Here is a 16,816-nt window from a genome sequence, read left to right on the forward strand (position 1 = left end):
TGAGTATTCGTACATTCTGATCTAACCTTTGGCGCTTCTGGAGGCAAACTGAAAATGGCTTATAAACAAGTTGACATACATGTTGGGACAAGGTTGTCAAAGAATGTTGTATACAGAACCAAACTTTCCTGCAGATCTCTCCCTAACTCAGTGAAAACTAAATTAACACTAGGTAAGCAATTTATTACATGACATTCAAAAAGATGGCTTTGTGAGCCAGGCATCTGAATAAAGTAATTATATGGAGACTAAAGTAATTTAGTACAAATGAATACTGATAGACCAAAACACTGACTGCCACTTTTTAGAGGTTATTCAACTTGACAAGAAGAAAGCATAGTTATTTGATCAGCCATCTGTATTTTTAAGAATGTTCTACTCAGAGTCGCACATGATAAATCTTTCACGAGTTACTAAATCACATTTTAGAAGAAATAGTAATAAAAAAAATGGGTGATCAAGGACTCCTGTCATGTCTTTATTAAAACATCATGCTTAAATCCCTCTTTTGTCAAACAACACCAGAAGTACTAAACATGCATGTAGATTCTGCAGCCACAGCTTAACTGGAATACGGTAACCCTACAAGGGACTTTTGAAGAGTTTGGACTTCAGCATACATTTTTGAAAGATATCTGGCTACAATGTTCAGGAGATTGATTACAGTGTTTTTCCCCTTGGCTTCTAGTTCCATGCCAAATACAGTATCCAACTTCAGAGTCACAATATTTACAGGAATATTGTTGTTTCTTAGTGAATAATAAGCACAGATAAGATATTTTCCTATGACCGCAGAGCTGGTGGTCTCCGTGGCAATGCTACTGTCAGAAAACATTAGCACAATTACTTCCCACCATCTAGACTCCTCTCCACAACAGAATGGATCCTGGTCTACAGCATCGTCCCTCCCTACATCTTTACCCTGTGTGTTGTAAGTCGCTCTGGATAAGAGCGTCTGCTAAATGACTTAAATGTAAATGTGTTGTGAAGCTGCTGGGTAATGGCTTCATCCTTCTGGTTTTCCTTCTCCAGAGGGGCCAGTGCCCCATATCAGAGATATAACTGGGTAACCTGGCCCTGACTGACCTGCTCCTCCTGGCCTGCCTGCTCTTCTAGGTCATGAAGATCCTCAATGACCACAACTGGCCGTATGGAGACTTCCTGTGACACAGAGTCAGTCTATCCTGGTCAACTTCTATACCAGCATCTACCTGTTGGCAATGGTTCGTGTGGACCGCTACTTAGCGCTGGTGAGGACCATAAGGGCCAGTTGGCTGAGGTCTGCCTCATCCTGTGTCTGTTTGGGCTGCTGATGGGGGTGCTGGTGACAATTCACGTAAAGGTGATGTTTGTTGATGAACTTCAGACAATGGTGTGTATTCTGGAGTATCCTGACAACTCTGGGGAATCTTGGAAGCTGGCCCACAACCTCCTGATGAACATTGTGGACTTTATTCAACCTGTTGTGGTGATTATTTCCTGCACTTGTAGCATCATTAGAGCCCTGTGGAAGAGGAGGGAGAGTGTTGACATAGAGGATATAAATTATAGGAAGGCCACAGTCCTCGTTTGCGCCGTGATGCTGCTGTTCCTTGTGTGTTGGAGTGGCTTCCAACTCTTCACCCTACTCGATATACTGTGTGAAGTAGAGGTCTTGGACAAGAAGTGGGATCATACCTTGGATATTGGAACCCACATTTCAATGTACCTAGCATTTCTGAACAGTAGCCTAAACCCTGTGTTGTGTGTAATTTCCGGTCAGTATGTTAGGAAGAAAGTTAGCGCCATCTACAGGAAAACTAAGAATCGCAGGGGCTCTACAACAACTAAAAGCTGAAATGCCAGTGTATCAACCTATTGCCACAGGGTTGATCAAATCAAACCTGTGTAATACAGACATATCTTCCTGCATTTTCCTACACATTTGTGATTTGATATCAACTAAATGGCATTTTTAATGAATAACGCAATTGATCAAATATATCCACATCAAATGTGTGCAATCTAGAACCACATTATGTAGACCTATCAGATTTAGATTGCACGGAAATGGCGAAGTTTCCTGAAGCGTATATTGTGTTCTCACAATGTCACAATGTCAATTTTAATGCTGAATGTAACTTTTCCAGTCCTTTCTCTGAGACAAGCAAGATAGATTGTAGATTATAGCAGGGAAGATCATGGGGGTGATAGATTTGAAATGCTACATAGATGTGTGCGTGTTACACCATTCCAGATAGGCCCCAAAATCTTGTCTTTTGTTACAATAAATGGTGACCTTTAAATGCCAAACACCACTATGTGAAGGCCTAAACATTGTATGACATTTCTCTTACCAGTACCCACATTTGCTGGACCTTTACCATTCATATTTTCAATAAAGTTATTTAATATACTGTGACATTGGAGAGAATACTACACTGAACAAAAATATAAATGCAACATGCAACAATTTAAAAAAGAATTAAATCTGAGTTATAGTTCATATAAGGAAATCAGCCAATTGAAATAAATAAATGAGGCCCTAATCTGTTTCGATTTTTGATATGATTTATTAGGATCCCCATTAGCCGACGCCAATGACGACAGCTAGTCTTACTGGGGTCTGACACATAACGGAAAATACATTAAAGACAAAATACTTTACAATTTACATACGTTTAAAAACATGAACATGCAGTGTGTGTGTGTGTGCATCTATCAGTTACACATACATATCAGTACATACACATAACAAGTAGGTCACATGTGGGAGAGGCGTTTTGCCGTGAGGTGTTGCTTTATTTGTTTTTGAAACCAGGTTTGCTGTTCACTTACGCTATATAAGATGGAGGGGAGTTCCATGCACTCATGACTCTGTATAATACTGTATGTTTCCTTCAATTTGTTGAACTGACTGGAAATACAGATATGCATCTGTTGCTCAAAGATGTCTTTACAAAAAAAGGTAGGGGCTTGGATCAAAAAAACAGTCAGTATCTGGTGTGACCACCATTTGTCTCATGCAGTGTGACACATCTCCTTGGCATGTAGTTGATCAGGCTGTTGATTGTGGACTGTGGAATGTTGTCTCACTCCTCTTCAATGGCTGTGTGAAGTTGCTGGGTATTGGACAGCGAACACGCTGTCGTACACGTCGATCCAGAGCATCCCAAATATGCTCAATGGGTGACGTGTCTGGTGAGTATGCAGGTCATGGAAGAACTGGGATATTTGTAGCATCCAGGAATTGTGTACAGATCCTTGCAACATGGGGCTGTGCATTATCATGCTGAAACATGAGGTGATGGCGGCTGATGAATGGCACGACAACGGGCCTCAGGATCTCGACACGGTATCTCTGTGCATTCAAATTTTCATCGATAATATGAAATTGTGTTAATTGTCCGTAGCTTATGCCTGCCCATACCATAACCCCACTGCCACCATGGGACACTCTGTTCACAATGGGGATTCATCTGTGAAGAGCACACTTCTCCAGCATGCCAGTGGCCATCGAAGGTGAGCATTTGGCCACTGAAGTTGGTTACAAAGTCGAACTGCAGTCAGGTCAAGACCCTGGTCAGGACTACGAGCACGCAAATGAGCTACCCTGAGACAGTTTCTGACAGTTTGTGCAGAAATTCTACAGTTGTGCAAACCCACAGTTCCATCAGCTGTCCGAGTGGCTGGTCTCAGGTGAAGAAGCCGGATGTGGAGGTCCTGGGCTGGTGTTGTTGAAAATTTTCTGCGATTGTGAGGCCGGTTAGATTCTCTAAAATGATGTTGGAGGCGGCTTATGGTATTCCTGACATTCCTGCAGCCAGCATGCCAATTGCATGGTCCCTCAAAACTTGAGACATCTACAGTGGGGAGAACAACTATTTTACACACTGCCGATTTTGCCGATTTTCCTACTTACAATGTAGAGGTCTGTAATTTTTATCATAGGTACACTTCAACTGTGAGAGACGGAATCTAAAACAAAAATCCAGAAAATCAAATTGTATGATTTTAAGTTATTAATATGCATTTTATTGCATGACATAAGTATTTGATACATCAGAAAAGCCGAACTTAATATTTGGTACAGAAACCTTTGTTTGCAATTACAGAGATCATATGTTTCCTGTAGTTCTTGACCAGGTTTGCACACACTGCAGCAGGGATTTTGGCCCACTCATCCATACAGACCTTCTCCAGATCCTTCAGGTTTCGGGGCTGTCGCTGGGCAATACGCACTTTCAGCTCCCTCCAAAGATTTTATATTGAGTTCAGGTCTGGAGACTGGCTAGGCCACTCCAGGACCTTGAGATGCTTCTTACGGAGCCACCCTTAGTTGCCCTGGCTGTGTGTTTCGGGTTGTTGTCATGCTGGAAGACCCAGCCAAGACCCAGCTTCAATGCTCTTACTGAGGGAAGGAGGTTGTTGGCCAAGATCTCACGATATATGGCCCCATCCATCCTCCCCTCAATACGGTGCAGTTGTCCTGTCCCCTTTGCAGGAAAGCATCCCCAAAGAATGATGTTTCCACCTGCATGCTTCACGGTTGGGATGGTGTTCTTGGGGTTGTACTCATCCTTCTTCTTCCTCCAAACACGGCGAGTGGAGTTTAGACCAAAAAGCTCTATTTTTGTCTCATCAGACCACATGGCCTTCTCCCATTCCTCCTCTGGATCATCCAGATGGTCATTGGCAAACTTCAGACGGGCCTGGACATGCGCTGGCTTGAGCAGGGGGACCTTGCGTGCGCTGCAGGATTTTAATACATGGCGGCGTAGTGTGTTACTAATGGTCTTCTTTGAGACTGTGGTCCCAGCTCTCTTCAGGTCATTGACCAGGTCCTGCCGTGTAGTTCTGGGCTGATCCCTCACCTTCCTCATGATCATTGATGCCCCACGAGGTGAGATCTTGCATGGAGCCACCGAGGGTGATTGACCGTCATCTTGAACTTCTTCCCTTTTTCTAATAATTGCGCCAACATTTGTTGCCTTCTCACCAAGCTGCTTGCCTATTGTCTTGTAGCCCATCCCAGCCTTGTGCAGGTCTACAATTTTATCCCTGATGTCCGTACACAGCTCTCTGGTCTTGGCCATTGTGGAGAGGTTGGAGTCTGTTTGATTGAGTGTGTGGACAGGTGTCTTTTATACAGGTAATGAGTTCAAACAGGTGCAGTTAATACAGGGAATGAGTGGAGAACAGGAGGTCTTCTTAAAGAAAAACTAACAGGTCTGTGAGAGCCGGAATTCTTACTGGTTGGTAGGTGATCAAATACTTATGTCACGCAATAAAATGCAAATTAATTACTTAAAAATAATACAATGTGTTTTTCAGGATTTTTTTTTAGATTCCGTCTCTCACAGTTGAAGTGTACCTATGATAAAAAATTACAGACCTCTACATGCTTTGTAAGTAGGAAAACCTGCAAAATTAGCAGTGTATCAAATACTTGTTCTCCCCACTGTATGTGTTGTGTGACAAAACTGGACATTTTAAAGTGGCTTTTTATCATCCCCGCACAAGGTTCACATGTGTAATGATCATGCTGTTTAATCAGCTTCTTGATTAAACAGCATGATAATCTTGTCAGGCGGATGGATTATCTTGGCAAAGGAGAAATGCTCACTAACAAGGATGTAAACAAATGTGTGCACAAATTTGAGAAATAAGCATTTTATGCATTTTTGTATATTTCAGCTCATGAAACATGTGACCAACACTTTACATGTTGTGTTTACATTTCTGTTCAGTATATTTGTATCTTGACACAAATATTAATGATGCCCTATAAAAAAAGACACCTCTGCAGACTGGTTCTGTTGGCTCATGTTTGTGTACATAGCATGTTAACTTGAGTGTATGACCATCCTCCAACTACATTCTTCAACTATTTTGATTCTGTAGGTGTAGGAGTCCATTTTTAGATGTCAAGTCATTGATCACACCCAGGGTAACCACAGTGGAGACGTTCCAAGCAATAAACTGCAGACGAGCCAACGAGTCTGTTGCTTTTCCTAATAGCTGTGGTTTCTACACCACAGTGAAGTTTACATTATAGCCTATGGTGATGTAGTAACCGGATCAACTCAAATGTATGGCACAAATAAGAATGCAAAATAGTCACCAAAATAACTGTACTTACATGTACATACTACCTCAGCTAACCGGTGCCCCCGCACATTGACACTGTACTGGCACCTGTATATACTGTTATTTTTTACTGCTGCTCTTGAATTACTTGTTACTTTTACTCTTATTCTTATCCGTATTTCTTTGAAACTGCACTGTTGGTTAGGGGCTCGTAAGTAAGTATTTCACTGTAAGGTCTACACCTGTTGTATCGGCGAATGTGACGAATGCAATTTGATTTGATTTGAAAATAGTCTCTGTCCTTCAATGAAAGTCAATACAGTTCAGTTTCAAGTCCAGGTAAGATATCCCAAAAAATGTAATCCAGGAGGGAGAAAATGAAAATAAAGCTTGATCTTACCAGTTCAAGCTGCACAGTTCATAAAAAATTGTCCAAAGTAAATACACACAGTAAAAATCACAAATGCTAAAATAACAATAGTTATGTTGAGGGGCCAAAATACAGTTTAAAGTTTTGAACATGATACACATCACTGTTGTTAGGCTTGCTATGGAGAGCTACAGAGTAGTTGATCGAGCCTCTTAAGTATCTTGGCTGGGCCTTTCCACTTAGGAGCTAGTTTAGCCATGAAACCAGCATCAGCTTTGGACAGTGGGTCAGATATGATTCACTCCAGATCATCGTACTCAAAAGCAACTTCTTGGCGTTCGGAATTGTAGCGACACCCCTGTTTTACTTGAGTTTTGGAGACGTGGTAACTCCAGCATGTGCTGTTGCCTTTCAAGCAGTGAGTAGGCATTCTGCTCAGGATCAAGTGACTTGCTGATGAGCCTCTTCAAGCGGACCCTTTATCTTCCGTCCGAGGGCGATTTCTGCAGGTGTGAAACCTGCTTATTCCTGCCAGGCAGAGTTGATGGAGGCAACCAGCTGTCCCAAGTGTTGTGCTTGTCCTTCACGAAGGATGTGATCATGGTCTTCAGCATGCGATTTCTGTCAGATTTGTTTGTGGATGGTACGTTGTAGTGAGCTTTTGGACTATACACCCCATTTCTGGCTAACCTGTTTGAGAAGGAGGGAGGTGAACTGAGCTCCTCTGTCCGAGGCGTTCCCCATCTGTTAAATATTTCATCAGTGAGAATGGAGGCAATCTTTGGGGTTTTTCGCCTCTCTTATGGGGAACAATTCATCCCACTTGCTACGGTAGTCAACGACCACTAGGAGGTACTGATGTTTCCTTCTGCTTTTGGTAAAAGGCCCATTTATATCCACTCCCAGCTTGTATTCTGGCTCTTTGATTGCAGTAGACTGTAGATGACCCGACAGCTTAGTCAGTTGAGACTTGTACTTCTGGCAAGTAATGCACCTCTTTGTGTATTCCGATACATGCCCTTCACATCTGGCCAGTAAACAACTCCGGAACAAGTTTCACTTCTTCAGGTTCACCATGAGTCCAACTTTATGCAACCTGCTGAACACAGCTCTCAGGTCTTCCAGGTGTTGTTGCTCTGAGCAGGAGTACACCATGATGTCATCAATGTATGCAAAGCAACACTTCCCCTTCACATCTTCAATGGCTATTTCCATGAGCCTTTGGAGCAATGCTCCAGCATTTTTCAAACTAAAGGGAAGAGCGAGAAACTCAAATAAGCCCCCCGGAGTAACAAATGCCATCTTCTGGATGCTGTCACAGTCCATGGCCAACTGCCAGTATCCGCTCTTGAGGTCAATAGTGCTGAATACTGTTGCTCCATGTAAGGACTCCAGTATTTCCCGAATTTGAGGCATGGGGTAGGCGTCAGAAGGGTTCTTCGCATTGATGCTTCTGTAATCAACACAAAACCTTGTCCCTCCATCCTTTTTCCTCACAAGCACTACAAGTGAGGCCCAGGGGGATGTAGAACGTCTGACCTTGCCGCTGCTCACCATGTCCCTGATCTGTCTGTCTATGAACCCCTGCTTCTGCAAAGACACTAGGTAGGCCTTCTTTATGGGGACCTCATCAGCTCTTATGATGCAGTGAGAGACAAGAGTAGTGAGTACAACAGAATTTGTGAAAACAGTGGGCCACTCATGCAACAGGTAGTCAAGTTGTGCACAAATCTGTGGGCTGGTGTCCACTACACTAACTAGCTGCTGTATTGGAGCTTCAGATTTCTCACAAGGTGACGTGAAGACATTGGCCCATAGATTCGTGCACAGCTTAAAAGCCTGTTGCATGAGTGGCCCACTGTTTGCACACATTCTGTTGTACTCACTACTCTTGTCTCTCACTGCATCATAACAACTGATGATGAAGTTGAAAAACAACTCTCCTTTTTTGTGTGCTTTATTCACATAAATATGATGTACGAACTGCAAACCACCCTTGTTTAATTGTTGAGTTCACCATTCACTCTCTCAGCACACAGTTCTCTCTCACCTACAGTGCTGATTTCATGTGACATTTATGACAAAGAAATGATAGAGACTAATAATGTTTGACATTCACTTCAGGATGCTAAGTTAAACAGTCACATCTCTGGTGCTTGAGAGAATAAAGGTTCTAGAGCAAAAGCCATGAAATTCCTGATAAAATCTTGACTTTTAAAACCATTTAGGCAAATGGGTTTTTTCTTGCATTTTTGGGGGAGCAGTTGTTCTATTTGTCATTGTGCACAGGTAATATATATGCATGATGGTAATTAATATGTAAATACATAAATAGAGTTAAGGACTTATCAAAACATTATTCACAAGAGTACCTCCGTTGAACTTTCACCATTTGAATGAGGGCATTTCTGAGGAATACCCTTGTGCAAATATGTTCCTTGATGGAGACAGAAATTTGGCACCGAAATAAATATTGTGTGAGAGCAAAAGTAAAAAAATACCTAGAAGAACAATATGTTACCAATGTTTTATTTTCATACAGCAGATATAAAAGTGCCAAATATTACATCCTATAAAATTCACGCAGTCTCATTTACATTTACATTTAAGTCATTTAGCAGACGCTCTTATCCAGAGCGACTTACAAATTGGTGCATTCACCTTATGACATCCAGTGGAGCAGCCACTTTACAATAGTGCATCTAAATCTTTTAAGGTGGGGGGGGGGGTGAGAAGGATTACTTTATCCTATCCTAGGTATTCCTTAAAGAGGTGGGGTTTCAGGTGTCTCCGGAAGGTGGTGATTGACTCCGCTGTCCTGGCGTCGTGAGGGAGTTTGTTCCACCATTGGGGGGCCAGAGCAGCGAACAGTTTTGACTGGGCTGAGCGGGAACTGTACTTCCTCCCTTTCAGTTTACAAGATATTTAGGAGGGATTTTACATTTAGTTAGGGGTTGACATAATTGCTACGCGAATGACATTCAATTATCTGCTATATGGACCATCAGGGGTATCAGCCATCTGGGGCTCCAACAGCTACAACAGAGTTAAAACAGCCCTGTTCACACTAATTTCCCCTTGTTTACCGTCTACAAAACCATCGCTTTGTGACATCTGCCATTATGTCTAATGAAAGCTTTTTCTATTTTCATCCAACGCTATAGAGGAGATTAATATCATAAACATGAAGGAAATTAGGTTATAGTGTCCTGATTCGTGGTTGAACTATGCCTATAGACAGAAATGTGGTTATAGCTCCAGTGTAGAATAATAAATTATGTTTGATGCAAATGTCATCCCCCAAAAATATCCAGATGATCATTATTTACATTCAAATAGGGTGTCACAATTTTTGTTTGACCATGTTTGTATCCTAATGTACTTCTAACAAAACATATCTGAGAAATATGCCTACTGTTGGACAGGCATCTGTGTAAGAATACAAGGCCCATCTGTTTTCTTCTCCCAAACGTTTCTCTCCTGTTGTGAGTACATGGAAATGGTCTCAGTGTAACAATTTGTGTGGTCAAATGTTGACAGAGGAGACAGAAGAGTGGGTCGATGCAGTAAGGCTGTGTGTCCGCTCTACCTCAATGAAACAAAAAAGGAAAACAACATCACATCACCTTCCACAAATACACTCCTAAACAATCCATGCACACCATTATGTTACATTACGTGTGCTTGTGGGGCCGCTGTCTTTTCAGAGGTAAATCAACCGGATAAGATTCCTACTTATCAATTTGTCCTTTTCAGGTAAGTCTTCATGGGGACAGGAACAGGGAAATATGCATGTGCTTCAAATGCATACGTAACACTTACAGTATTTATTTATATATTTGGATACCCATTACTCAACTAACCACTAAATTGTCATCTAGTAGTTTAACAATATTCTAAATGTAGAACAAAAAGTGTTGTTATTGATTCAAAAAATAAGTAGGGTATGCCCTAAGAACACTGGTAGAGCCATTCTCACAAGTTCCAGAAAAATAATTTGCTTGCATAGAATTCACATGGAATAGAGTGGATCCTAACATCCCTTTTCTCATTGAACCATACAAGTACAGTAGTTGACTACAGCCTGCATGCAGAGTCATCCAACTCAGAGAAGGCAAAGACGGACCCAACAGTAGCACCACACAATCAGACCAATTCTAACCTTTCTGACTCTTGCATTAAAGACAAAATGGGTGGACCGCCACATACTGTATACCCAGCGGCATACTCCCTCTTCTTCCTCGTAGGCTTCCACGGCTAACTGCCTGTCTCTGTAGGTGGCCTGGCTGCTAATGAGGAAAGGCAACAAGTTGGCTGTGTACCTGTCAATCTCAGACACTCCTCTACACTATCTCCGTGCTGGTGTGGATGGGGCTGGCCCTGGGTCGGCCCATACGGGACACCCTCTGTAGCCTAGTGTCTGTGGTGATGTACCATAGTTTCTACATTGGGTCTGATCTCCCCTGCTGCATCTCAGTGGATCGCTAACTGACCTTGGTCTACCTTCTTTACTGGGTACCGCAGGTGCGTACTGCAGTGGCAGTGAGCGCTGTGTTGTGTCGAACTGTCTATCCACATCTACCTTCTTCACCACATGGGAGCGCTGTGTTGTGTCGAACTGTCTATCCACATCTACCTTCTTCACCACATGGGAGCGCTGTGTTGTGTCGAACTGTCTATCCACATCTACCTTCTTCACCACATGGGAGCGCTGTGTTGTGTCGAACTGTCTATCCACATCTACCTTCTTCACCACATGGGAGCGCTGCAGGGCTTCTCCTCCTTTTATTAGGATCCCCATTAGCTGTTGTAAAAGCAGCAGCTACTCTTCCTGGGCTCCACACAAAACATAAAACATGACATAATACAGAACATCACTAGACAAGAACAGCTCAAGGACAGAACTACATAAAGGCACACGTAGCCTACATATCAATGCATACACACACACTGTCTAGGTCAAATAGGGGAGAGGAGTTGTGCCGCGATGTGTTGCTTTATCTGGGTTTTTTTATTTTTTTATAAAACTGTAAAAATGGCTTTATGCTAGCATGCTTGTTTGAAATCATTTTTCAGAATTGGGACCTGTAAGTAGCATTTCTTGTATACGTGTGTTACCTCACATTGTAGACAGTAGCCTCCATGATAGAGTAATTAAGAAACCGTATTTGCCGCAATATATTCAACTGATGCCTTGTGAGGCTATAATAATACTTGTACGCGTGTTGTTTAAGCATCCACTACTCTATAAAAATGTTGTTCAAATGTTTTCTATGCAAATGTATAACTATTCAAACCCTAACCCATATTCCTGTAAAGGTGCAATGCCTAAATAGTATCTGTTAATATGAAGATATAGTATCCTATTTTCTACAACTATTTAATATGGAAAACCTAAGTATCTCTATGTACACACGCTGGATCATTGGCTTTTATATGGAAATGTAATTATCATGAGGAAGTTCCCAATATGGCTTGTTCATAATCCTTTATCACACTGCAAACAATTATGTCAAGACAAGCTAAACTAATATAACCAGTCTATACTGTGAAACCAATACTGTAGGGAGAGAGCATGTAGTTAATGGCTCAACATAGAGATTAGAACTATAGGTACAGTGTGGTCCACTTAGACCTCTCTCTGTCTGTCATGTTATGGATTGAACTCAATATACATGTATATCTATACGGTAGTAAAGGTCTCAGGAAGCAATGGTTTCTTTTTCCTGTTTGTCTCAGCTCGTTGAGCAATCCTCTGAATTATAGTACGTGTTGTGGAGACTGTGTCTGTGTGGAGGGTTATCGTTTGGGAGATACATCAGATAATGGTATGACTTTAATCTACATTAGAAGTACGGTCCAATCGGCTGCTCTCCTGTATAAACCGTGAGTATGGCTTTTTCTATGAACAAATCTGACTGATTCTTAATGGCTTTAGAGATGTCCCTATGTTCCATATACAAGCTTTTAGGGGGGTGTTTACTTTCTTGGGTAAAGAATGCACAGTCTCGAAATGATTGTGGTTACACTTTAGAAATAGAAAGTCATGTTGTGTTGTATTGCCTTGTTTTCCTAAAGGTAATGAATTTCACTGCTGGAATGGAGAATTTCAGCCTCACCACCACAAATGACTCAGACAAACTGTGTTATCCAGCTGACTACCCCGAGGAGAGGAAACCCTTTTTCTTTCTGTACCTGGTCATCATTATCATCGGGATTCCATCCAACTCCTTCTCCCTCTATGTGTCCTGGCAGCACATCAGACAGAGGAACGAGCTGGGTGTTTATCTGTTTAACCTGGCCCTGTCTGACCTCCTATTCACCATAGGTCTGTCTCTGTGGGTGGACTTGCATTGGCGCGGTGTCTGGCTTCGCGGGGAGGCTGTGTGCGTCATCTCTGTCATCCTCCTCTTTACAAACTTCTACACCAGTGATGGGCTGCTTTGCTGTATCGCCCTGGACCGTTACCTAGCTGTGGTCCACCCGCTGAAATACCCAGTCCTGAGAAGGCTGAACACGGCCATTGTGATCAGCGTGGCTATCTGGGTGCTGGTGATCTCCTTCAACGCGGCCACAATCACCTGGATAGACTCGTACGACTTGGAGGTCTTCGACATGTACCCTCTGAGGGACAGGCTGGTGCAGGTCAACTTGACTCGCTTTGTCCTGGGTTTCCTGTTTCCTGTCCTGCTGGTGTCGTTCTGCTGCCGGGGCATCTGTGTAGCGGTCCGCTCCAACCGGGCCACAGAGGAGCGGGAGAGGAGACGGGTGTCAAGACTCCTGGGGGTGGTGCTGCTCACCCTGGGGCTCTGCTACGGACCCATCCACGTTATTATGCTCCTGTGGGATCTTCTGGAGCACTGTCGGAGACCCTCCTGGCTTTTCCTGCCTTATAAGATCAGCATGGCCATGTCAGCCCTAAACAGCCTGGCTGACCCCTTCCTCTACTGTTTCATCACCAGACTGGGCAAGGCCAACGTCACACAGGTGGTACACTTCCTCCAGGGGAGGAGAGAGGGGACCGGTCAGGAGGTGGTGTAGTGCAGTGATACTCAACCACAAACCAGAACATTGGAGGAGTTAAGAGAGACTCATACTGTTTTGTGAGTGACAAATATTGACTCGTGCTTTGTCAAGACTCCATTTCAAAATGTATTATGTGAAGGACTGTTAGATTATACCAACGTGGATACATACTGTGCTGTGGTTTGGATCATCGTGCCAGGCTATCACTACTCTGGATAAGAGCGTCTGCTAAATGACTTAAATGTAAATGTACTAAGACGTGTTTTTCTGAAAGGAACCGTTCAAGGCTAATGTGACTGCGTTCATCCCTCCTCGTGACACTACAGAAGGATGAACTTCATTCCACTTTCACTTCAGGTTTTGTCTTGCTGTTAATGCATTTACAGACTGGTGTTTCAGAGGAGTGTACTAATAGCACCAAAAATAGAACTTGACCACATTACTCGGTCAGCATTCTTATTGGACCAAATCCTTGTCATAACTGTCAACCTTCATGATGTGCCAGTGTTTTTGCTTATTCATGTCAAATGTAACACTGGCAGTAGAGCAGCAAGTAAACTGTGGTATCGGAAGCCATCAAGTAGCAGCATTGGGAAAGCAGTGGGATCTCTATTTGTATGTATTTGGCACCCTCTTCTTGTCTATATGTGCAGCCACAACACACTGGAGGCAAAGACTCTAAAACAAGGTAAACTGCCTGACAGCTGCTATCAACCAGAATCATGTCATTTAATCTGGATGATATACTGTCCCACAGGTTATAAATTGGCATTTTATTTGCCCCGAGGATATCCTCATACATTGTAGTGGCCGTGACCCCACTTGCCGAGGGTGTCTCAGGGGGAGTTGGGATATGCAAAAAACACATTTCCATTTCAGACATGAGTATAATACACACTTGAAGCACCCACCAAATGAGTATTATAGTGGCATTGTGGTCCACTATAAGGCCACTATCATCTTGGTATACACTGAGTGTACAAATCATTAAGGACACCTCCTCTTTCCATGACATAAACTGTCCAGGTGAATGCAGGTGAATGCTATGATCCCTTATTAATGTCACTTATTAAATCCACTTCAATCAGTGTGGATGAAGAGGAGGAGACCGGTTAAAGAAGTATTTTTATCCCTTGAAACAACTGAGACATGGATTGTGTTCAGTGGCAAGAAAAGTATGTGAACCCTTTGAAATTACCTGGATTTCTGCATAAATTAGTCATAAAATTTGATCTGATCTTCATCTTAGTCACAACCATAGACGAACAGTGTGCTTAAACTAATAACCCACACATTATTGTATTTTTCTTGTCTTTATTGAGTACATCATTTAAACATTCACAGTGTAGGTTGGAAAAAGTATGTGAACCCCTAGGCTAATGACTTTTCCAAAAACTAATTGGAGTAAGGAGTCAGCTAACCTGAAGTCCAATTAATGAGACGAGATTGGAGATGTTGGTTAGGGCTGCCTTGCCCGATATAACACCTTCTATTTTTCGGCCAAGATTTGCTCTGTTTAAAAAAAGAAGAGGAATCCTATTTCATATACAAACGGTTAAATCAGAAATACTTAAGTGTACCATGTTAATCACGTTTGTACTATTATGTGGCTATTCCTTGTTTTTGTATTACTCACAAGGGCAGGCACTGATTTGCTACTATTATCAGAACCCATTGACAGCTAGCTAGCTAACAAATACATGCTCTGTTTTTAAAGATACTCGTAGAAAGATAATCATCAAGACATAATTTTTATTACACAGAGTTGAACTCTCACTTACCCATGAAGAAGTGTTTTCAGCCCAAATTCCCAGCAGGGCTGTCTAAATATTTGTAAACAATCATGTCAACATGTGTGATTTGACACGCTCAAATTTCCGCGCGCAATAATGTCGCCGTTGACGCACGTCTTCCGTTTGATTTGGGTTTAAGAGAAACCTGTAGACCTTCCTGCTCCTGGTACAGACCACTGAAGCCACAGGACCCTGTTGATATGATCAGGTTCCACAACTTCAGGAGCTGCCTCTCTTTCTCTCCCTCTCATATAGACACACACACGCACACACACTACATGATTGTTGTGATAAGGTGATTTATCTTGTCTCGTTCGATCACCTTCGGGCACTGCGATAAAAGCCAGGCTCTATAAGGATGATGGATGAAAAGACTGTAATCTTCGCAGGTGATTTGACTAAAACTGCTCTGGATTTCAACAGAGCTGAAAGCTGAGAGGATTTTAAAGAAGCTGTTAGATAATGGTTCAAATACAAGACGGAATATGTGAACTAGCGTTCTATAAACAATGAATCATCACTTCTTTATAAGGCAGCGAACTGCCACTACTGCTGACAAACTCGAAAAGCCTAATTCACCACAATTTAAAGTGAATGAGTCTGGCCATTGATGCATTGTGTCATGGTCCTATTCAGAGTATCTCAGATTTATTGACTGGCATAAATGTCAAGGCTAAAAGGAGAACCGGGAAAATATGTATTTACTCATTCACCATGGCGCCACTTTTAATGATTTGGATTTCAACTTTGCATCACTTCTCTCAGAGGTGGATGACTCAGTTTCTCCACGATCCACGTTTTATCACGACAGTTGGAGCTGATGGGCATTTTATATGGGGAATAATAACACCCCATGCTTCCATTATCAACTTCCAGTCTCATTTTTGGCCACATTAGCAAGCCAATATCAGAACCCTGGAGTCATGTTGTTACAAGAAATAATGTGATAAATATCCTAGTATTTTGTATTTTATTCGGATCCCCATTAGCTGTTGCTGAAGCAGCAGCTACTCTTCCAGTGGTCCACACAGAACATAAAACATGCCATAATACAGAACATCAAAAGACAAGAGCAGCTCAAGGACTGAGCTACACACATTTCAAATAAGAACAATATAACCAATTAAAGGTACACACATTACTGACAGATTAAACCATTTCTTATCCATCTGTAACGGATGTGAAACGGCTGGTTTAGTTAGCGGTGCGCGCTAAATAGCGTTTCAATCGGTGACGTCACTTGCTCTGAGACCTTGAAGTAGTAGGGCCGTGGCTTATAATGACAAAGTGAAAACATGATTTTAGAGATTGTCTAATGTGTTGAAAATGAAATACAGAAATATTTCATTTACTTAAGTATTCACACCCCTGAGTCAATACGGCGATTACAGCTATGAGTCTTTCTCTTAAGAGCTTGCACACCTGGATTGTACAATATTTGCACATTATTCTATTCAGAATTCTTGCTAGACAGCCGTTTTCAACTCTTTCCATAGATATTCAAGCTGATTTAAGTCGAAACTGTAACTGGGCCACTCAGGGACATTTAATGTCGTCT

At 42.2% G+C, this 16,816-nt stretch overlaps 1 protein-coding gene and 1 pseudogene across 1 annotated transcript; both read left to right on the plus strand.

The window, feature by feature from the left end:
- Window positions 1-203: 203 nt before the first annotated feature.
- On the plus strand, window positions 204-1,837 carry LOC115146774 (B2 bradykinin receptor-like; annotated as a pseudogene).
- Window positions 1,838-12,227: 10,390 nt separating this feature from the next.
- LOC115146616 (psychosine receptor-like) lies at window positions 12,228-14,757 on the plus strand. The gene is made up of 2 exons (XM_029688686.2): window positions 12,228-12,325; window positions 12,518-14,757. The coding sequence occupies exon 2, from the start codon at window positions 12,521-12,523 to the stop codon at window positions 13,478-13,480; it is 960 nt and encodes a 319-aa protein (XP_029544546.1). The 5' UTR covers window positions 12,228-12,325; window positions 12,518-12,520; the 3' UTR covers window positions 13,481-14,757.
- Window positions 14,758-16,816: the final 2,059 nt, after the last annotated feature.

This window comes from Oncorhynchus nerka, linkage group LG18, assembly GCF_034236695.1.
Source record: "Oncorhynchus nerka isolate Pitt River linkage group LG18, Oner_Uvic_2.0, whole genome shotgun sequence".
NCBI classification, from domain to species: Eukaryota; Metazoa; Chordata; class Actinopteri; order Salmoniformes; family Salmonidae; genus Oncorhynchus; species Oncorhynchus nerka.

Bases quoted from the DNA above. Each gene is read 5' to 3' on its own strand.
- LOC115146616 (XM_029688686.2), top strand. From the start codon at position 12,521: ATGAATTTCACTGCTGGAATGGAGAATTTCAGCCTCACCACCACAAAT.